General features: G+C 39.4%; 1 protein-coding gene across 2 annotated transcripts in view; it reads right to left on the bottom strand.

The window, feature by feature from the left end:
- Positions 1–23,870, bottom strand: part of CAMSAP2 (calmodulin regulated spectrin associated protein family member 2) — a 90,939-nt gene extending 67,069 nt beyond the window's left edge. For both annotated transcript variants that reach the window (XM_063135295.1, XM_063135303.1), the window contains exons 1-2: positions 23,707–23,870; positions 12,153–12,412 (exon numbers count right to left, since the gene is read on the bottom strand). In XM_063135295.1, the coding sequence (XP_062991365.1) occupies positions 12,153–12,412; positions 23,707–23,845 (399 nt within the window). In that variant the 5' untranslated portion in view covers positions 23,846–23,870. The remainder of the gene's footprint in view (positions 1–12,152; positions 12,413–23,706) is intronic.
- Positions 23,871–24,524: the final 654 nt, after the last annotated feature.

Here is a 24,524-nt window from a genome sequence, read left to right as displayed (position 1 = left end):
CAGTATGTTCCAGACAAGACGGAGGTACTGTTAGCAGGTGGTTCATCTGTCCGGCGAGGTGATGTTTGCCCTGTCCTGGATGGGGTTGCACTCTCCCTAAAGGATCGGTTCCATAGTTTGGGGGTGCTCTTCGATCCAGAACTGTCACTTGAGGCACAGGTGAACTCAATGGCAAAGAGCACCTTTTATCAGCTTAGGCTGATATACCAACTGCACCCTTATCTGGACGGAGATAGCCTAGCTACAGTTATCCATGCTCTGATAACCTCTCGTTTGGATTACTGCAATGCGTTAAACGTGGGGCTGCCTTTGAAAACAGTCTTGAAACTTCAATTGGTACAAAACAGGGCAGCCCGTTTACTAACAGGGACTGGCTGACGAGACCACATCAGGCCAGTCCTTTTCCAGCTTCATTGGCTGCCAGTCCAGGTCCGGGCCCGATTCAAAGTGCTGGTATTAACATTCAAAGCCCTAAACGGTTTGGGGCCAGGTTATTTGAAGGACGCCTCCTCCCATATATACCTGCCCGGACCCTAAGGTCATCCTCAGGGGTCCTTCTCCACGAGCCCCTGCCAAAGGAAGTGAGGCAGGTGGCTACCAGGAAGAGGGCCTTCTCTGCTGTGGCACCCCGGCTGTGGAATGAGCTCCCTAAGGAGGTTCGCTTGGCACCTACATTATATGCTTTTAGATGCCAGGTGAAGACCTTTTTATTCTCCCAGCATTTTAAGAGTCTATAAATAAATTTTAACTTGGTGTTTAAATTTGTAATTTGTAATTTGCATTGCTGCTGTTTTTATCTGGTTGAGCTTTTATATTGTATTTTATATTATGGTTTTATACTGTTGTTTTATACACTTTGAATGGTTTTAATTTCTGTGAACCACCCAGAGAGCTCCGGCTATTGGGCAGTATAGAAATGTAATAAATAAATAAATAAATAAATACTAAGATATACTCTCTGCTCCTTTATTGAACTGCTCTTGGAATTAAAGGAATGTCTTTCCATTTTAATGATGCTCAAGTTAGATTTTTATGAACTCCTTTGCACATCGCTGTATTTTCCCCCAAAGTAGCTTTATTGATGGAAGCAGGACAGTGCCTGCCACGACACTCAAGCCAAGGCTCTGAACACCAGACCTCACGTCTGCCACCACTTCTTATGGGGCGACACAGGCTCTGAACACCAGACCCGGCCAAGGCTACTCCCTGCTCAAGCCAAGCACCACCACTTGATACGCCTGAGGCAAGGGATAAGAACCACCTTCTTCCAAACTATGTGGAGAAAGGGGTTTAAAATGGAGAATGGATTTTAATATATATAATAATGTGCTGTGAGTTATATCTGGTTAGGTGAATGATTGTCAGAGTGGGTGCTGAATGTGTAAACTTAAGATGATAAACGCCAAACAGACACGTGGGATTTTTGTGGTAGTTTTAAAACAAACAATCAAAATTTATTTTTAAAAGTTCATAAGCTTTGTTTCAAATAGCAACATTTAAAAACCTTTTTGAAACCTTCCATACAATCCTGTCACTCTCACATTCGCGCTTTCCTTTTTCTCACACAATCACTCTTGAACTTTCTTTATTCTCAGTATTGATTAATATACTTCCACTACGTGCACACCACACTCTAAAGACACCACTCACTACACTGACTCTCAAATTTCCCAGAACTTAAGTACCATAAATACAGAGAGCACTACAGACTCTAAGAGTACCTAACAAGTCTCCCTGAAAAGCTTTCCTGAAAAGAACAAGAACAAGAACTCTCAATCCCCTCAGTCATTCCCTTATATATCACTCCTCCCCACTCCCAAGACATTCTAACTCCGCCCACTCAGGCCAACATTCTACAAACCACAGACTTACAAACTGCAGACATACATTTGGAATTGACTTGTGGGGTGTAACGCCACAGTGCACTATTGATGTAAGAGCTTGGTTGACAACCTTAAAGCTGTGTCTCAAGATTTCTGAGCGCTGTGGAACTATTGTCATCTTCCTGATGATAGTTATAATCATGTCTACATGAAATCTGTTGCTCAAAGAGATCATTGCATCAGGCTGCCATCCCCCTTTTTCCATCTTTGATTCCACAATAGCTCTAATAAAGCAAATACTCTGGGACATTTCCTTTCAAATTCTTTCTACTGGGGCATGTGCAACTTGTTCACCTTATTTTCTAGGCATTCTTTATGCCTATTTTCTAGGCATTCTTTATGAAAACCCTTTTCAGGCAGCTGCATATTTGAGCAATTTGCATGTTGCTAAATATTGTAAGTCTTTTATCCTTGCTCATTTTAGGGCGCAATCCTACACGTTTAGAGAGAACTCCCAGCATTCTTCAGCCAGTCATGCTGGATGGGGAATGCTGGGAGTGTATGACTTTTTTCTGTCTAAACATGCATATGATTGTGCCCTTTATGTGTTGCTTTTCAAAATGCTTTGGGGAAGATATGCTGGTCCCTTTCCCTCCACGTCAGAGGGCATGTCCATGTAGCTATCGGGAATAGAATCTGTGGTGAGTGTCCTTCTGTTTTTATGTTAAATATTTGTTGATGCATAATATTCCATTGACATCATTGGTTCCAGGAAAAAAAATGTTACAGAAAAGCAATTATTTATTTGATTTTGGCTGGCTGGTTTGGGGGTACTACAGGTCATTTATTTTGTATAGCTATGTGTTTGAGTTGATACTATTTCTGTATTTGTTTTTAGGTTTTATTTTGCAATTATTCTGGTCGCTTGACTGATCTATCAGTGTAGAAAAAGGAATAACGGAAGGCAGAATAATATTGCTCTCATACAGGTCTGCCATTTTATGCCTGCATTCTGTTAAAAAATATCATACCCACTTTGTAATTGCTACATTAAAGAATAGTCCCAAATGCTAATTGCATTATATCAAAGCTCCCCCTTCATCCAAAGAATCTCACTCTAACAGCAAAGCTAATTGTTCCTCTGAGAATTGAGAAGCAATCCGCAGGAAACACACGCTACGGCGTAATAACGCTTCCTAATGCAAACTCAAACCTGGATTACCCAAGCAGCTTTGGCAGATTTTTGGCCTTGTCTTAGGCCTCTCTAACAAGATAACTGGAAAAAAAGCATATGACTTATTAAGGCATTTTAGCCAGTACAGACAGAAATTCTAAGAAGTGTCAAGACACTGTGCCATGCAGATGCTGTATCACAACTACCATTGTTAACCCATGTTCTGCCCTATACATTTGCCAGTATGCAGTTGCTGCATGCATATAAAGATTAGTCTCTTCTGGCAGGCCTACCCAGATGAATTTTAAACTTAAGAATTTTAAGATGTCCTAATTGTTATTTTAATATTGTATCAGTTTTATTTGCTCTCTTAATCAGTTTTATGCTTTTGATTTATATTGTATTGTTGTACTTAATGTTGTTCCCCGCCTTGATCCAAAGGGAGAGGCAGGTAAGAAATTAATTATTAATTATTATTACGAGCTTGAGTACCATTTAAAATGGTCCCTTTAAAAAAAAATTAAAAACCCAACATACCACAATATTTTTTTGCAACTATTCAGGTAAGCAAGGCTGAGTAAGACCTCTTTACTGCTGTGAACTTGGGGAGGCACTGCCAATGTATGGCGTGACAGGCCCAGATCAAAGCCTGAGGTGGCCCTCAGTACGAGGCCTCTGCCTAGACCAGTGGGTCACTCTCTGTGAGTGGCAGTGTTCCTCTGCTTAGCATTTGGAAGATACAACTTTAATTCGCCCATAATTCCTCTAACGTATTGCTGTGGGGCAATATGGAAAATGTATGTTCTGGAACAACACTACATCGGGGGAATTGTGAGAGAGCTAAAATGGTGGTCAGCTGCCTGCCTGTTATGCCAGAAAAAAAACCCTGAAGGATGTCCCAGAGCAGACTTAGACAGTGGGCCTTGCTAACTGTCCAAGGATAAGATCACAAGAAGACCCATGCTAGATCAAACCAAGGGTCCATCTAATACAACATTCTGTTCGAACTGTTGCCAGCCAAATGCCCCAATGGGAAACCCACAAGCAGGACAAGAGCAAAATAGCATCCTCTCATGTTCCCAGCATCTGGCATGCAGAGGCATAATTGAAAATGACTTCCTGTCCTGAATCTCCAGCCATTCATCTTCATGGAATGACCTCAGGTTCTATGAGAGAGAGGTAGAGAGAGAGAGGTGTCTTCCTATCCACTTTCTCCACACCATGCATAATTTTGTACACCTCTGTATAGTCCCAGACATTGTAATCTTTCCTCATAGGGAAATCGCTCTAGCCTGTTGATCATTTTGGCTGTTCTTTTCTGCACCTTTTCAAACTCTACAATATCCTTTTTGAGGTATACTGACCAGAACTGTACACAGTATTCAAAAGTGTTGTTGCACCATAGATTTGTATGAGGACAGTAACATATTGGAAGTTTTATTTTCGATTCCTATCCCAATTATACCCAACATGGAATTTGCTTTCTTTCTTTCTTTTTTTACAGCTGCCACACACTAGGTCATCATTTTCATAAAGCTGTCCTCCACAATTCCAAGATCTTTTTCTTGGTCAAATTCCATCAGCATATATATGAAGTTGGGATTTCACCCCCAACAGGCAACACTTTAGACTTGCTTAGACTAAACCACATTTGTCATTTTGATGCCCATTCTCTTGTTTTGAGAGATCCTTTAGGAGCTCTTCACAGTCACTTTTTTTTTTAACCACTCTGAATAATTTGGTGTCAACAGCAAACTTGTCTATGTCACTGCTCACTCCTAATTCCAGAACATGTATGCAAAAGTTGAAAAGCACTGATATAGGACACTGTATCATGAATCTGGGTCTGGTTCAGATACAGTTCTATGCAGCATCAATAAATAGACATATTATCTTCCATACATTGATAAATGGAGGGAAACATAATTAAAAGTTTTAATGTTTAAAATTAGTGTGAGTAATAGTATACGAAACATTCCTGCAATCACACATAGCTGAGGTATACATGATTGGTTTATTTACTCCAGAGTAAGCACATACAGCCATGATTCGGATCAGGACTGTAGCACTCTAAGAGACTGGGTGGGGAGATACTTATCCAACTTGAGTACTTTAAAAAGTGGAGACCCACTTTCATTGACTCCCATGGGTGGGGGTTGAATTTCAGGGCAGAAATAGCGGGTAAGCCTATCCCTCCCTACTTTGGTCCCAATCCAAAGCACGGCCATGCACACTTACTCTGAAGTAAATAAAGCAAGCATTCATAACTCAGCTCAGCTCCACGTGATTACGGGAAGGTTTAATTTGACCCTTAGAAAGCACCTCTGCATTTCAGTTCTATGTAGCAGTAGGTATGACTGCCTCTTTCTATATTCAGTCAAAAGCCTTTCCTTTAGAGAAAAATCCTTGCAAATCGTTTTACATTTCCTTGCCTACCACATCCTGAGAGATTAAAACACATCCCTGTTTTATCTTTGCAATGGCCTTATGAAGTAGTTGGGGCAGATAAAAATTATTTGCTCAAGGCCACGTAATGAGCTTATAATCAGAGTTGGGATTTGTCCCTTGGGCTGCAATCCTATATCTACTTACATGGGAGAAAGTCCCATTGAGTTCAGTGAGGCTCGGTCTTGAGTAGACATGTATATAGACATGCATACAATTGCGATGCAAGTCTCTGAACTCCCAAACTCAACACTGCCTAAACCCTTGCTATGCTCAGATAAGAAAGCCGACAGTTACATATGATATTACTGGCACATTGATATTACTGCCTCATTGCTTATCACATTTTTTCCCTAAATTATAGTCCTATATAGTTCTAAATTATATAATTTCAATGACCCCCAATCCCTGATGGACACTTTTTTAAAAATCCTATATTGTAGGAAGCATTACAAACAGAACTGTACCTTAATTTCAATTGAAAATAAAAATGCTTATTGAACCACAAATGAATAGCTGGATATCAGACAAAGGGATTCTTTATCACATTAAATCCATCTAAACAGTACACAGTCAATTCATATATACACACTTATAAAATCTGTTGAAGGGATTAAAAAAAAATTCATCTGCTAGAATAGGTTCCACAACTTTAAATTTCTGCATGAATAGGTGGGTCTTGAAAACACATAGATGTACTTTAAGACTAGAGCTGATGCTTTGAAAGAGCTTCAGGAAAAGGATCTGCATTTGTGTTTTGGTCTAGCTCTCAGTGAGAGGATGCCCTCTTTCCAATGAGAGAATAATGGAGGTTGTATACTCTCAAAGCATAATTAACATTTTTACTATTTCCACACCCCTGTTTATCTAAAATTGCAATCAAGACACACAATGCTCAAACAAAGGTTAAGGAAAAGATGATGAGCCAAACAAGCCATGTAGTAACAGTTTTCAAGAATGAGTACACTGATCCCAGTTAAGAAAAATGACAGTAATTTTAAAGGCTTTATTTATGGCGTGCACTGTTTCCAAGGTAATTACTGTGAAATGTCTGAATCATATGGTATCATATAGTTAACTAAAAATGACCAATAACATATACGTAGATACCAAAATAAAATGAAATGAGGATTTATGTGACAAGACAAACAAGGACCTTTCATCTGCCATTATCAAATAAATAAATAAACACATAATGTGGGGAGCACATACACAGATACTAGTTAAATTAGTTACCTTGGAATCAAGTTCATATTAAAATCCAGTTTGTGCAGAGACATCGCTGGTGATTCGCACTTAACGACAACCCAGAGTAAGATTGAGTATGGGTTGTCACTGAATTGCAGGTTGCTGTTGAACCATGAGTTGTCATTTTGTCAGCACCCTGCACTATGGTTAACAACTCATAGTTAAACCATAGTGCAGGGTTCGTATGTAACAACCACCAACGATTCAACCACCACCCATACTCTGGGGTTTTGTTACATATGAACTAGGCCATTAGGTCTGCTGCTGTCATCCACATGGACCAGGTCGAGTGAGGTGGGGGCTTACCAATCCTGCAAGTTACATACTTAGGATCCCTTAACAGTTAAGATGTAACTAATCAGTGTTAAGTGATGGGATGTAATTGTGCTTAAGAATGTAATTGGCTTGCAGGATCAGATCCACTTAGTCTAGCAGTTCTGCAAAAATCCCAGGAATCAGTAGGTGCTTCGTGGCCTATGAAAAATTGGTTAGTAATCCACAGCCTACCTTCTGCTCACCAACCCCTAATGTAGGCAATGGCAGGGGCTGACCAGGGTAAGATCTGTATTCAGTCACAAAACTCACTGGATAATCTAAGGCAAGTCAATGGGTAAAGTCCTACTTAGAGTAGACCCAATGAAATGAATGGGCCTCAAGTTACTGATGACTAACTTAAGTCCCATTCATTTCAACAGGTCTAGTCTAAGGAAGACTTATGTTGGATTTTACCCAACATCTCAGGGCCAAATTATATATTCTACAAATTGCATTCATGCAATTGAGCATGCTGTTTTCCTTACTCTGGTGTAAGCATGCAGTCCCAATGTAGATTGGGACTATGGCACTCCAGGAAGGCTGGGTTTCAGCTTAGCCCCGAAACTCCACTTGCTCCCCTAGCAGGGGATTTTAAACACGAAGTCTCCATTGGAATAAATGTTTTGCTTTGTTTTCTAATTCCCCCCCCCCCCCCATGGGTGGGTGTAGAATTTTAGGGAGGAATGGATGGGAGGAAGCCTAATCTCTCTCCTGCTGGAGTAGTATGGTCCCAATCCGGAGTGGGACTTCATATGCTTATACCGGAGTAAAGAAAAATAGCATCCTCAACAATACCAATGCAATTAGTAGAACATGCAGGTTGGCCCTTTTCACACAGAACAGTCTATACAAAGGGACCATGGTGTTTTCCTCTATCATTTTGCAGAAGAACAGCAGAAATGTTTTTGTACTGGGATGGATACAGTGACACGGTGACAGACTACAACAGCGGGGCTGCTGCTACATATCAAGCAGACTCTCTATGGCGGTCATATCATGTGAATAGGACTCAGTAACAGAATCTGAGGTGGTACATGAAGTTTGTGCATGCCGTTTACATTCACGTATATTTAGGGGATATGGATAGTTAAAAACCACCCTCAGTCCCCAGTATCTGAATGGCTTAAATATGGAGTACTTATAGGAAGCTAGGAAACTGTGGAATACGTCCCAGTTGCTAACCTCACTCTTCTAAAGGCAAAGCTGTTTAAGACCCCAGGAGAGCACTTAACCATTATCACATAAATCTTGCTTGGGATACAGAGAGCAGCTGCCAAGTTAGTGTGCACAGATTAGCAAAATCCAGATTAGAAAAAAAAATAGCATACAACTAAAAAAAGCAATGCTTCATCCTGGTTGGTATATATAGTAGTCCTTAAGCATTTAATATGGCTCTCCTCCTCCACCTTGCACTGGTCTACTGCTGCATATACCAAAGCTCAAAATATTTATAATATACCTCTTAAGTGAACTTCAGCAACACTTCCCATATTAGGAGGAAGCACTGCTCTTTAAAGCAAAGCCACTTCTTCAATACATATTACGAATCTAGCATTCACTGACTTTACTGGCCACCTAAGCCCCATCGTCAAGACTTATGCTCCTTTCTTTAAACTGGCCTCCCATCAGTCTTCCCCCCCCCCCCCAAGTGTGGACAACTTGCATGTGAGCACCATTAATTTGCATGATTTATTCTGGGCGCAGAACCTGAAATGTCAGTTTTGTGGAACAGAGGACACACAGGCCTAACAACAGCTTGCATCCTGCTGCTGTCGACAGGGTTCTGGTATTAAAGGATCTGAACAAACAGGCTAAAATTCCCAAGAGCAAAGCTGGTAGCAGTTGTCCAAACTTCATTATTGGGCTAGCACAGTAAAAGTCAAAGGTCCCTATTAACACTGGTGCAATCAAAATGACAACAGAGGTGGATGTCATATTTATGCCGTGTTTTCTCCACCCCAGAACTCCCTTCCTGTCTGTTAGGAATTCCTGCCTTGTTATTTATTCTGTTCTCACTTGTGGGAAAGAGGTAAACTGGGAGACAAGCCTTGGGCAATTCCCATGACACAGGTATTCAGCACTCCTTCTTTTGCCTCAAACACACCAAAGAATGAAACCTGCAACTCCTGCAGATTGTCCTCTATCCTATTAAGAAACCCACCAGGCACATCAGTATGTCAGTCAAGCACACAGAAACCAGAGAACACAGACTATGGAATGTGCAACATGTACAAAAGGATGGATATTACAGGCTACATGCAGACCATCATTGTCTCTGTGACAAAATGATAATTTATGTTATTGTTTATATGTGTACATTTAAGTGTTTGGTTCAGGTTTGGATTTGCTGTGGCCAATTCTTTTATTTTCAGGGAATGGTAAATAAGTGGGAGGGGGGAGTTAGAATGGTGAGCAGTGTGAATGGTGTTGTCTGATTGGATGGTTGATTTAAATGGACAGAGAGGGAGTAAGAGGCAGTTAAGGGGTTTGGGGGCAGTTAGAGAGGGTTAGTCAGGGCTAGGGAGTTAGTGAGGGTAGGAGTGAGTGGGATTTAGTAGAGGCATTTTTCAGGATAGTATTAGGAAAATGGGGTTATAGGATTTGGAGGTGGTTAGTATTCCCTGGGAGGTTGAGGAAGCTAGATGTATGGAGATAAATTGGAATAATCTTAAAGTGTCTTAAAATCTTTTTCTATATGAATAAACTTTATTCTTATTTTGTTTAACAACCACATCTGCTCAGTCATATGCATTACTTCAGGTGGACAATACACACGCACACTCACACACCAAGGTTTATTATTCCCTCATTCTTTTAGAAGATAAAGAATAGGGTGGCAGCAGCAAAGGAGAGGTTTAACAATAGAAGTCACAGAGGCTGGTGACGCCACAGTATCGTATAGAACCACTGCTACTAATAAAGGTAAATATCCAAGTCATCGGGCTGAAATTGAGATTAGTAAACATATACATCAACTTCAGTTAATAGTTACTTTAGTTAGCAGCTACCTGAATGAAACCAGAAGCATACAACCTAGGAGAGATTCAGTTTTCACTATACCCTGCCCACATAAGATAGCAGGGAATGTGAGTATATAGAAACATAGCCGTCTTATATTGAATCAGACTATTGGTCTATCTAGCCCAATACTGCTGACACTGACTGGCAGCGGCTCTCCAGGGCTTCAGGCAGGATTCTTTCCTTGGCCTGCCTGGAGATGCTAGGGATTGAACCTGAGAACTTCTGCATGCAAAGCAGGTGCTCTACCACTGACCCATGGTCCCTCCCACCAGATACATCTTAAAGAGCTGCCATAATTGCAAAAGCGGAGGGGGGGGGGTCACTATGGCATTAAAAAGATCAGAAAAGTATTTCATTCATATTGCCATGTACCTTGAGCCAAATAGTCCAGACAACCAGGAAAAGCAGAACAATGTTGTGATCATATGTTTCCTTGTATCAGCTTTCTCCAACCTGATGCCTTCCAGACTAAGTTGGACTACAATCCCCACCATCCCCAGCCAACAAGTGTAGGGCACCAGATTGGAGAAGACTGCCTTATATTCTCAGGTTTGTATTATTTGTTCCCTTTTCTGCCAGACCACCCTCGCCCTATCTAAAGTTTTGAAAGAATACCCTCACAAATGAAATTTGTGAACTGTCATTTGATTGTCTGAACAGCTGCCTTTACTTTAATATATACTTTAATATATATTTGTTTTACATATATACTTTGTTATATGTAAAACAACTCATTGTACGTACTCCTCTGTGTTCATTTTTGTAATTCTTAGCATTCAGATCAAAGAAATATATGTTTGTATCATTTGTATTTTTCCAGCCTTCCATTTTTTACTGTGAAAATGTTCTCATTAGCCCATAGGTACTATATCTTTCCAGTACTCTAAGCCAGTGTTTTTCAAAACTTCCCACCTTCAGGGAACCATTCCCACAGCTATTCATCTGCCAAATGGCCCCTGCCATGTTGGGCACAGAATTGCTGTGCACTGCAAAGAATTCTGGCAACACACCCACAGTTCATTCTGGGTAGCGTTCCAGGCTTGCTGGGTGTAACTTATCCCATAGAAGCACAGTGTACTCTAGATTCTGCCCAATACTTTCTCCTCAGCTACATTTTACAAGGAGGATTGGTTACAGCATATTAGCTGATTTTTGGGTAAGGGATTTGGAATAAAATGTTTACAACTCCTCCCTTCTCTCTCCCCCTGCAAAAATAAAATAAAAAATCCAATGTCATATTAATTGAGTTATTTTGTTTACTAATGAAAGATTTGTCAAGAGTCTGTGATGTTTAGTCACCATGCATTTGTCTCACACTTCAAAGATGAAAGTAATAACATCAGTCCCAGTGCTAGAAAGCTATACAGATGGGCAAGCAAAAAGCAAACATGGAGCTACAGGGGTTTTGAGAGGTTTTACTAAAGCCAATCACCCAGCAGAACATGCAATCTTGGTATTACATGAGAAGTACTTGCCCATTCAGCTGAGTGACCAGGTCCAGTAAAAACTTTAAAAACATTTCCATTGACTTCAAATCTCTCCCCACGCATACGGCTAGCTTGGATTAAGTTAGCTTTTTCAGAGAGATGTGTAACGGCCATCAGCAGCTTCCGAACCAACATCCAAGTAAATTATGTTGTGTTCTTATAAAAACTATTTCCTATGTTTGCAATTATTAATCTAAATCTAAATTTAGGAATATATAAATTATATTTTTATTAAACTGGAAGACCGTGGGTTGAATCCAAACTTAGTCATACTTGCCATAGACCCATTTATTTCAATAGGATTTTAGTCTCAATTAATATAAGCCCCATTGATTTCAACAGGTCTACTTCAAGTATGACTGAGTCTGAATTCAATCCTATATGAGCAAAGTCATATTCGTACTATCTAGAACAGCTGTCATTTGAATTACCACAATTCCTGAATGTGAACTTTGTGAATGAATGAGACAAATAAGGAAGAATACAAAACAATCTACCTCTTAAGTCTAGTCCTATTTCTTGCAAAATAAGGTGCGACTAAAATTTATGAAACATTTTTCAAAATAGAAACACTATTAATGCAGCCTAGAAACAGTGCCATATACTACTTCAGGAACAAGACCTAATGCCAACACTCACCATCTGAATGGGTTTCTTGTGCAAGTCTCTCTCCGTTACCAATTTCTCTTGGTCAGTAACATAGAGACCTTTTTGTGCCAAGGCTTGGATAACGGCATCATGACCCAGGAGTGGTTTGGCAGCATCACTCTTGAGAATAAGACTCCCAGCACGACAGTAGAGTTCAGCAGATAGCAGCAAATTAACAACAGGAGGTTTAATATGTTCCTGGTCATACTGATCCGTATAAAATGGTTCTCGGAGCTCCTCTGGAACATTTTCTACAAAAGTAAGAGAGAGAGAAAAGCCACCTTGAATTAAAAAAGAGAGAGTCTAGTTGCCAGGAAAAGTACTTTTAGTGATAATCTGTTTAAATGAACCACAACACACCAGAAGTAACTGCATCAGGATAATTATAATATTGAAGTTCAGATTTCAAAATTCCATGAACTAGCTTTCACTTTTCATCCTACAAAATGTGCCAAGGCCTAACTTAGGGCTAAGAGGGATAGCCGTGCCCCCTTTAGTTTTATTTGCCCAGTAGCTCATAATTTATAGAAAATGGCATGTGACAAGCTGCATTGGTGCCAAGTCAGATACCTTGCACACAACTATTGCAAGCCTACAGTTGGGTGATTTTGCAATGGTGTGTAAATGCAGCCACCAGTTCAAAATGTAGTCCCTATATAAACTAACTTGACTTTATAAAGCAATTATCATATTAAGTATTTTTTCTAAAGGCACAATCCTATGGAGCAAGTTTCTCTTTCCCTTCCAGGTCTGGATATTCTACCCTGTCTGAGGCTTAGTTCTAACTCAAGATGGTAAACTTGTTTCAGATGCAAGTGGAATTTTGCATGATTGAACACCTTCCCCACCCCCACTCCTCCTGCCCAACTTAAAAAAAGTTTCTTATAATTACTTTACTCCAGGGCACCAATAAGCCTATTACTGAGCAAGTGGCCAAATTTCTGAATCTGGCTATTCTCATTAGACCACTCATGGATGTTTGATCATTTCTTTAAATCTACTTATTAACATTTTTACAGATTTTGTAGTCTTTCTTTTTACCATCATGTATTTTTAAGTGTGTGTACCTACATACTATAATAATGGTCTGTTGACTGCAAATAAAGGTTGATTGATTGATAAACACACAGAGAAACCTGGGGGAGATTTTGATCACCCATCTCCCCATGTCATATGTAGTTTGAGCCCAAAATGCTGGATATTCAGTTGAAACTGCAAGTCTGCTGCTACTACTACTGAAGTAGTGTCTGGGGCTGTACCATTTCTGTCTCTGGGTTCACACAACTTAATACTCCATACATAGAAAGCTTGAATGTTTGGGAGAAGGCTATGCCCATTGTCTTTGTGACAACTTTCTAATGTGCAGGGATTTCTACATGCATTTGTAAGTAAGAAAATATAATTCTGGAAGAATTTCTAAGATTTCCTTTGCCTGCAGAAGAGCACTGTAGAAGTCACATACCAAGAGCCATGCAAAATATGCGATACCAAAATCATAGCTAGATACATAGGCACAAATATTTAAGTTATTACAAGCCATAGGGCAGATCTACACCAAGCAGGATATAGCACTATGAAAGCAGTATGAAAGCAGTATATAAGAGGCAGGAGCCACACTACTGGTTTATAGCAGTATTTAAGTGCACTGACAACTATTGGGGCCCATTTACACATGTCATATACCACTTTCATAGTGCTAGATCCTTCTTGGTGTGGCTCCTGCCTCTTATATACCACTTTCATAGTGCCATATCCTACTTGGTGTAGATCTGGCCAAAGTGAAAAATATATTCACCCATTTTAGTACGTACAGAATTGGGAACATTTACTAATTTAAATCATCTGAAGTTCATTTATTTATTTGCTTTTTATTTGGTTTTTCAATTCAGAAAGATCCTCAAAATGTCTTATATAAAGGATTAAGATACAATTACATCAAGGTTGCTTCTACCTCTTCCAACATTATGAACTATATAACCAGAGTTTTTAAGGTCAATGCTAACTATCAATGACTTCTTCCCCTAGTTTTCAGTCTACTTTGCTAGTTTTCTATGTACAAAGAATATTTTCTGAATACAGCAACATCCAATCATGTGAACCGCCAACTGAAAACTGAAGTGGTACAGCCCAGATACAGAATTTTCTCTTTATATGCTGCTTGTGAGAAGTAGGTGTTTATCTGTTGCAGGTTTATTGGCAGTTTTGTTCTGACACAATGCTGCATCATTGTTTAGCGCATGGGTGGACAGAAGGTAGATTGGGATCTACTGGTAGATCTCTGGGTGATTTGCAGTAGATCAGCAAAGGTTTCTGTCTCCCAGTAGTTTAACAATAACAAGTAAAACTGATTTTAAAAAAAGGTCTGTGCAATTACAGGTCTTCTGCTAATCACTGGTCTCTTAACTTCAGTGTTCCTAGCATGTAAAATATGAGTATTAATTAGTTGCCTTTAACCAATAAAATGTCCCCAAAACCAATTATATCCAGGTTTTTGTCGGTTTTGTTCCATTAAGGTCAAATTTACACAAATTGCTTTCGAAGAAACACAGAACCCTTGGCTTCTACTACCAAAATATAAAGACAAGCAACAAATAAAATTGAAGTGTTTGTTTTTCCCATCTTGTCCCACTATACTAATCAGATTTTCTAAATGAACTTGTGATTTTCCTTACCACACAATTTTGATTCTTTCCTTCACAAGAACTGAAAGGTCATTTTATGTTACGGAATCTTTCGTCAATGTATACTGCACACAAACATGCCTTAAGGAACTTATGGGAAGTTTTAACTTGTGCCTTGCTTATAAAGTTAAGTTTAGATATATGGAATTCTAGATGAATTTAATTTCCCCTTTTGCAGAACATGTTCTAAAAATAATCCCATTTCTGTAGATTAAGTTGCTACAATTCACATGGATTTGGCTGTCAAGAGGTATTAATGAGCTAAAGTAACTATTCATCCTGCTTCCCAAAAAATTAGATATGAAAATCAATTAGCTTAATACTACAGCAGCTTACTTTCACTAATACTGCACAGTTAATAAAAAGAATTAGCACTATCATAAACAAAAGCTAACTGCTAAAACATTATAACTTGACTTAAAATTTACACTGAGAGGCAAAAATTAAGTTTTGTTTTAATCTTTAAAAAATAACTTGAGAATGCTGGTTTATAATACTACATACAAATTATTTAATGCCCCTCATCTCTTCCTAGTACAACAGTTATTCTGTTCATGAACACTTGGCATAAAGACATTTCTACTATGACTCAATCAATGAATTTTGAATTTAAAACTCACATGACTATGTTACTCATTCATAAGTTTGGAGCTGTAATTGTGTTTGTCCAGCTGAGATTAAGTGTGACAATACTTTGGAAACAATAAGTCAACTTGGGTCTACATATAAGTTGATGGACTGAAATACTCAAGCACTGCAGTTCTAGAAGCAAGCAAATCCAAACCCTGATATAAAGAGAAAAATTCTAATACCAAACTAGTTCTGATGGGGCAATTGTATTTACCCACAGATCTGCTTCATATATAAAGCAGAGGTAAAAAAAGAAAAAATCATAAAGTAGACCACCACCCTGCCAGTTGTGCTGCACCTAAGACATGGGGCATGATGGCTACAGGAATTATCATCTATCTTGGCCTAAACGATGTTTACGAGGAAGACTGGGACATATATGTTTATGAGGTACTCCAGGCATCTCTTCCTAGTGGCCATCCATCTCACTTCATTTGAAAGGGGTTCGCGAGGAAGGACTGAAGATGATCTTAGTGTCCAGGCAGGACATACGGAAGGAGGATCTTTCAAATAACTTGGCCCCAAGCCATTTAGGGATTTAAATGTTAGTACCAGCCCAGACATGGACTGGCAGTCAGTGTAGACCTATAACAGAGTTATGATTTCACTCCACCCCTCTATTATAGTTTCCCCACAACCTATAAAAAGCCTTAGCATCTTTACTGTTTCATTGTAGAAAAGATGTTTCAACTCTTTGATTAGTTTTCCTTTTCAGAAGCTTTGTCAACTCTACAGTATTATTTTTGAAATTAAGAGGCACTTCAAAAGCTATTTGAGATTTGGCATTAAGGGGAAAAACAATCTGGTTTCAGTGGACATGTCTCAAGTAGCTTTGTGAAATATGGACCAAAAGAAGAATTCTTCATTCATAAAACTATGGTCATTGTATACTTTGGAAATTTGACTCGCCTAATTCCATTTTCATAAGAACATCATAAATAGATGTGCACTTTACATTTTGTTTTTAAACAACATATTTACTGTAAGATTTTAATTAGTGTGTAGCATTTATGAAGCACTTCAAATTCACAATTCCAACAGGAATCCAATACTAAATTTGGTAAATTGATGTTCTGCTCTTTTCCCCTCTATCCCAAAGGGCTCTGAAGTCAGACAGTAATGCTGATGGGCTATTTTAACTAGCTATTTCTGCTACTAGCTTACAGTAAGTATAATGTTGGTTAAGATTATCAGCTGAAGCAAGTAGAAATTCCTTTAAGATGGAGAGAGATAACATCAGGAAGCAATTTGTGTTCCATTTTCGGAAAGCACTAACCACAAAGAGGCCAAAGTCTTGATTATAGGAGCATAGTCCTATCTTATGCCCTCCTGAAGATGTTGTGGCACAAGCAGAGGTTTGCACTGCAAAAGTTACTGTAACACTGTAACTTTGATGGCAAATCTTGATAACTTTACTACTTATACAGTATTTTTAGGCACAGTGGGCCTGCTCTGTGGATCTTAAGTGGGTACACAGGAAACCCAGCCCCTTTCTCCTGCCTTATCACTGAATCCTTAACTGGCACACTTTTCTAATAGTAGCAGTGTTAAGGGTTCTTTGTGCCTCTGCTCTATACAGTATAAATATTGTGAAGTGCAAGATTCAATACAGTTCTCTAAATCTCCATCCCAAGTTACTGACAAAGAAAATGAAGAAGGGTGCTACTCGCTGCTTCTCAATTTTAATAATAATTATATTGATATCCCACTTTTCTACTAACTGTATCCAGGGCGCATTTAGCATATACAATATAATCATAAAAATATAACTAACACTTCCTAAAAACACCTTATAATGCAACCAGCACTAAAAAAAAAAAAAAAAAACCCCTAGCAGGAGCAAGGCTAAAAGATATTACACATTAAAGCTGACAGCAATAAAACTAGGTGCTACGCATTAAAAGTCATTTGAAACAACAGAGTGTTCTTATTTAAGGTCATCTAAACAGACCAAACTCTTGGACCTGCAACAAGTATGGGGACACCACTGAAAAGGCTCAAACTGGTTGTATTTGCCCACATACCATCTGATCAATGCAGCAACTAGACTTCAACATATAAGGAGGAGGCCCTTCCCCAAGTATTTGAGACCCAAGTTATATCAATCTTTAAAGATAAGAACCAGCAAACTACATTTCATCCAGAAACAGATTAGTAACTAGCAGGGCTCTTTCAATATTAGAATTACATGTTTTCTGTGGCCAATACCAACCATTAATCCTGCTGCCATGTTTTGAACTAACAAAAATGTTCAAGCTGTCTTCAAGGGCAGCCTCACCACAGCACATTATAGCAGTTTAGACAAGAAGATACCCAGAGCATGTAGGAGGGCTCTTTTCTAGGAAGGTCAGGCACTATATCTGCTACAATATCAGCACTCCTGGCTATGGTTCGTCCTGCAAATTCCAGAGGAACCCCAGGTCCAAAACACTCCGAAGCAAAAATCTGCTCTGTACAAGGAGTGTGACCCTATCCCAAACACCCATTTTCGCTTGTGACAGAACTGCCACAACTGGTTCCAGATGGAAAGGCAGAGAAATAATGTAGAATAAGGCCTATAAATCAAGGGTGCGGAATCTGTGGACCTCCAGGTGTTGTTAAGTAACAACTCCCATTATCCCTGAGCATCTTCCATGCTGGTTGGAGCTGATGGAAGTTGACATCCAGCAACATCTGGAGGACCACAGGCTCCAGATATAGAAAAATGTATTCACCAATGAAATTAGATTATCAGAGCTAGATAGTTTTCTGCAAAGACAGCTACATTCCAAAACAAGTCATAGCAAGAAATTTGTCTTTGTTTGTTCATTCCATTTTAACTTTGTCTGACCAATTTGCTCAAGAGCTTTTTAGACCATAAAGCATATCTATATCCATACTATTGCTGGGTTGGTTTTATTTTTTTAAAGAACTTTACATCCTGAGTTGAAGTGACCAACAGAGAGCTTCTTTGGTAAAGGAGAACCAATAAAATTAAAACCACCAGAGTAGACTACAACTGCAATGACTTGTCTAGGTTCTTGTAGACAAACTAGACACAACATGAGATATATATTTTCCTCTGAGGGGGAAACAGTAGCTTTGGAGAGGGAATAAGTTAAATCAGGAAAGTGCCACAGGAGAAAGAGTTAAACTCCCTTCTCAAGCTTGGTCCATTTTTCAACCCCCTCCCCCTTTACTGCTTTTACTTTTTTTTTAATGGACCCCAGAACTGTTGTTGTTTAAATGGATACTGTTGTTTTATACTTTTGATGGTTTTAAATTTTGTATACTTTTAATGTTCACTGATTTTAACTTTTGTAAACCACCCACAGAGCTTCGGCTATGGGGCGGTATATAAATTTAATTAATAAATAAACCCCACAGCATGAGCTCTTGACACAAAACATAGCCTACTGTCTCATTCTAATATACCTTCAGAAACTAGATCAGGGTTGCAACAGCCATGTCACCATGCTACTAGTGTTAAGATACCAGGATAAGAACTGCAGCCCAATAAAGACAACATAAAGAATTTAACTGCCTGCCTGGTTCAAGAACTGGCAATATTACAAGGCAGCCACCACAGATCTGTCAATCTAGGCCCTATGAGTGACATCCATATTGGTACTGCCAAAGGAGAGGTAGGTAGAATCCAAAAAGGTGCCAATAACATTGTTTACTGGTCCAATTTTGTAGGGTGCAATCTGATGTAGGATTAAACAGAAAAACTCATACAGCTCCCACGCTGCTGGGGAATGCTGGGAGTTGTAAGACTTTTTTTCCTGTCGAAACGTGTATGGGATTGCACCCTTGTTATGCTAAGGTTGTAAGCTTTACATTTAGATTGAGCTCTCAGGCAGGATTAAGATGGAAAAAAAGGCAAGATTTGCTTTTCAGTTATGCATTTATCTTCACGATAGCCATCCAACATAATAAGTTTACCCTGCTCATCACTAAATCCTATACATGTTTACTCAGAAGTGTCGCTTTGAATTCAGTGGGAGATTATTCCCAAGGAAGTGGTATAGGATTTTAGCCTTAGACCTAAAATCATAAGAATCATATCTTATGTAAACCGCCCAGAGAGCTTCGGCTATGGGGCGGTATACAAATGCAATAAATAAATAAATAAGAAGAGTCATACTGGATCAGCATTGTGTTTAGAAAGTGGCCAACCAGCTACCCACGGGAAACCCACAAGCAGGGCATGAGTCCAACACCACCCTCCCATTCAATTTCTCTAGGAACTGGCGTAATTAGGCATACTGCCTCTGATACTAGTGGTAGCATATAGCCATCAGGACTGGTAACGATGGACAGTTTTATCCTCCATTAAAGTTTTTGATTCTCTTTTAAAGCCATTCAATTTTTGCAGCCAATGCTATATCTTGTGGAAGTGAATACCATAGTTTAACTAAGCACTGTTCGAGGAAGTACTACCTTTCCAAAAATGTTCTGTTAGGGTAGAGAACCTGTGGCTCTCCAAACATTGTTGGATACAACACCCATCATTCCTGACCAATGGGTATGCTAGCAGGCATGATAGAAATTGGAGTCCAACAACATCTGAAGGACTACAGGCTCCCCACTCCTGCAATAAACCAAGGCAACCCAGGTTACTTTGCAGACACTAAGGGCACATCTACACCAAGCAGGAAATTCCACTATGAAATCGGTATATAAAAGGCAGGAGCCACACCAAGCAGCATATAGCAGTATGAAAGTGGTATATGGTATGTCTCAATGGGTCCCAACAGTTGTCAGTGCACTTCAATACCGCTATAAAGCAGTAGTGTGGCTCCTGCCTTTTATATACCGCTTTCATAGTGGAATATCTTGCTTGGTGTAGATGAGCCCTCAGAATGCACCTAATATGCACTAGAATATACATATCTTCAACTCAAAACTGCTTGATCCAGACATCAAACTTTTATGTAGGCTCTAACTTCCTTAGAGCCTAGTTAAAAATGCACGTTTGGAGTTGATCTTCAGATATTTCCCTAGCATATAGAAATACAAGTATTTCTAAAGAAAAAGGCAAACTTGAGCCATTGCAATTTGAATCAAAATCTTCAACCTTTAAGAAACTATGAATCCATCCTTCCTTGCCCCCAAAAGCCATAAATCTTTGGCAACACCAATCTGATCTCACGCTTGGACAGAGCCATTAAACCAATTCAGTCTGCTGGATTATTTAGGGTGACCATATGAAAAGGAGGACAAGGTTCCTGTATCTTTAACAGTTGTTAAGTACGTTTTTATTCTTTTATTTTATCTGTTTTTCACCTCTCTGAAATCTTTTGGATATGGAGCGGTATATAAATATTCTAAATAAACAAACTTCCTATGTTCTATACTCCCACTTCTAAATCTAGGTTTTAAACTTTCAATTTGCAATTGTTACAAAGTTTGTATCTTGCTCCATTCTGGCTTTCTAAACAATGCTATTACTAATTAGGATATATGAGTCACACATTGCAAGATGAGAGGAGCTAAATGGAGATTCCCTTTCAAGAGGTTAATTAACCTAAGATGTACAGGTTATCAACTTCAAGTTAATTAAACAACTAGAATTGTGAAGAAGAAAAGATCTAAACATGGAAAAAGTGGAAGCAATGTTAACTTCTGAGTTCCTATGTTGGAGTAAAAGGTAAGGTAGGTGTGTGTGTGTGTGTGTGTGAGAGAGAGAGAGAGAGAGAGAGAGAGAGAGAACGAGAACTTCATTCATGAAACCTATACATCACATATAAACCTACTGCTACCTTTTAACTGTATGGCCTAGGAGAACAAACCATTCCTGACTTCAGAAATAGTCTTGTGGTTGATTAAAAGTGAACAGATTTATCATAACATACACTTTCATAGGCTGATGCTATGATATGATTAGCATCCACTGGTGAAACTGAGTGTCAGTTCCTTTGTCCTACTAAGGGTAACAAGTCTGGAGAGCTGTGGGCTACACTGGAACCCTAATAAGACTGATAAAACCTCTGAGTTTTGTGTTTGACAACAGGCATGCTGCTTGAGGACAAACAACTCTTTTTAGGTAGCAAAAAAGGGGGGGAGAAAAAAGGGGGTAATTCATTTTCCACTTCTCAAGGAAATTATAGCATTTTTAGATTACATATTTGATGGAATGGAACAAGATAATCCATAACTGATGGAATAGTACAAGTAACTTCTTGGTCAGTAGCCATTCCAGTTCAAGAGAGAAATAACGGATGACTCAAAGGAATAACACACTTTTTGAAACAACTTCATATGGAGACACAATACAAAAGCCATATTTATATTTTGATGCTTGTTGTTTCTTAGAGTAGTAGGCACATGTCTACATGGCAAACCATAGTTGTCTTTGTGAAGATGCGCCACAAAACTGTGGCTCATTTTCTCTGCTCAAGATTATTTTTCCAAGTTCTACTTCATGCAAATGGGATACTATTTCAGTCTCTCATGCGGTTTGTATCAGTTCTTACTTCCTATCCCCTCTTTAGGCTATCATGGAAGATTTACTTGATCTAATTACAACTGTCCAAAGTTAAAATACTTCAGTGTTTTATTACTTCAATAACATCATTCTATATGTTATGTTTAAATCAATAAAATAACCCCACATCTTAGCAGAGAACAGAAGATGTATAATTTTAAACTGTCTTCCATACATTTTTCTGTACTACTATTCTACCCCTACTTTTACCTTTTTATATGCTAGGAAAAATTGTATATTTCTTCAGCCTGATCCTTAAATGCATGTTTACTTGGGAGTAAGTTTCACTGAATTCAATGGAGCTGACTGCCCAGAATTTGTGCATAGGATTGCAGCTTAGGGCTCATTCATACATGCAAACACATCACTTGATTATTCTGTATTTGATCACTGTACATTTGATGACTATGAACTGAAAATGCAGGAATGCTGTTTCGCTTGTTTACCAGACAAGAATAATTTCAACGTTACCACAGTGTGTTAATTAAAATGTTTTCATGATTGTACCTGCAGAACTAAATCTTATGGGGAAAATAATAATGTTATACTATTTCTAAAATTCCCCACAGTGAGTTCTCTCCAAATTTCCAACACATCAGCATTTTGCTACACAAACCTGAGATAATTAGAGAGAAGTAGTTGGAAAATCACTGTTTTGCAAAGTATTCAAAAAGACAGTGCGCAGTTTCCCCAACAAACAAAAAGATAGGGGTTTTTTTGACAGCTGATTATAGCACTTGCCACTGATTTGTCCTTTTCCATGAAAGTTTGAATAACCTATACCACATTGGAGGTTATTAAGTCCAACAGAGGCACCTTGAGGCCTTTTGTCATGTCAAACATTGCCAATTTCTATGCAGCCAGTTTAACACCAAAACACTACATTTACGTTGTTGCTCTGATATAATACGCAACAATGATCTGGCTTCAAAAGCAACAGTTGCAGAAATACAAGTAGAAAGACCTTTTCCAGTTATTTTACAGAGAAGGGGCAAAATGATGGACTGCTACTTCACAACATGTCTTTTAGGAACATGCCCACTCATTATTGCAAACTATGTATTAAAGAAGCAATTGCTTTGGTTTGGGGGGGGGGGGGCGGGGGGAGGCTAACGTGTTTACTGTAGAACCCCCAAGGCCAGTCCTCCACAAGGCCTCAATTGTAAACAGCATGGCAATCTCTCACCTTTTAGAGAGCATTCAAGAAATTCTCTTTATATATCCAGACAAGGGGAAACCCTTATGGGTTGCACAAGGAGACAGCTGGCATTAAATGGTCTTCCCCCAGAGCCTCCTATTACTGCTTATTCTTTTACCTTGCCCAAATGACTGCAGGCTACCTTCACCCTTCAAAAGCTAACAGTGCTCATACATTGCTCCAGTTTTCTGTGCCACCTATTAAATGGAAAAACTGTGTCTATTTTATGAAAGGGGGGGGGAGAGATTGGGGGAAGGGAAAGGAAGAGCCACATACACACCTCACACTGTAAGGTCTGTATTTTTTTTTAGCATTCACAGAAATACAAAGGACAAGTATTCGTTGCATACAAACTCACAATTACATATCGTCCCATTTAAAAAACAACACACCACCAGTTTATTTATGCGGTATACCTCCCTCTGTGCCTTTTCCTTACACATTTCCACAGCGGATGGATGATTCACATACATACATACATGCACACACACACACACACACACGTGAGAAAACCGAGCCAAGAACCCAGAATGAGGAGAAAAGAGAAGCTAGAAGACGCCAACCTACCTGTCCCAAAGGCTTTGGCCACCAGCCACGCTAAATTACAGGCGATTTTCGCTCGAGCGAAGTCGTAATGATCAAACGGTTTGATGGCAGGGACAATGAACGTCTTTTTCATCTCCTTGACGTCTGCAGCATCCCCCATTTTTTTTCCTTCCCTACCCCGGCCCACAGAGCCTTTTTGTATATATTTAAAAATGGATTTACATGATTCTCCTTCGAGTTGACAACCTCCGAAAACTACATATGTGTAAAAAATAAAGAAAACCCTAATAATATACAATTTTTGTTTTGTTTTTATAGGAGTGTTGCAGCTGAGGACAGAGGCGGTGCAATAAAGTCAGCTGTGTTTATGGGGAGAAACCCCCCCCTCTCCACCTCTCCCCCCACCCCCCAGGCCTGTATAGGAATGTAGAACACGCTCGGGTGTCCTCGTTTACGCCTTTCCCCTGGGGCGCTTTGTTTCGTTGTCCCCCCCTTCCCCGATTTAAAAAAAATAAAAATAATACAAACAATGACAAGTTTGGAGATTCCTCGGGCTGATTTGTTATTTCAAAAAAAAAAGAAAGAAGAAGCCTTCAGAGATTCCTGCTCTGTGTCTCTCTCCCCCCCTTTTTTCTCCCCAAATGCAGAGGGGGCGGGGAAAGGAGCCAGAGTCTGGAGGGAGGTGGCTGGGGTTTTCCTGCAGCAGCTAAAAGAGGCGGCGAAGGCAAAGGCGGCGAGATGTCCGAACGCTCCAGACCAGGGCTACCCAAAGCCGGCTGCCACGGCAGGGCGGGGAGGAACCCGGCGGGGCTGGGTGCGGCGCGTGTGACTCCTGGTGG

The sequence above is a fragment of the Elgaria multicarinata genome, chromosome 1 (genome assembly GCF_023053635.1).
Source record: "Elgaria multicarinata webbii isolate HBS135686 ecotype San Diego chromosome 1, rElgMul1.1.pri, whole genome shotgun sequence".
Taxonomy (NCBI): Eukaryota; Metazoa; Chordata; class Lepidosauria; order Squamata; family Anguidae; genus Elgaria; species Elgaria multicarinata.
Note: the sequence above shows the minus strand (reverse complement) of the source record. Positions and strands in the feature narration are given on the sequence as shown.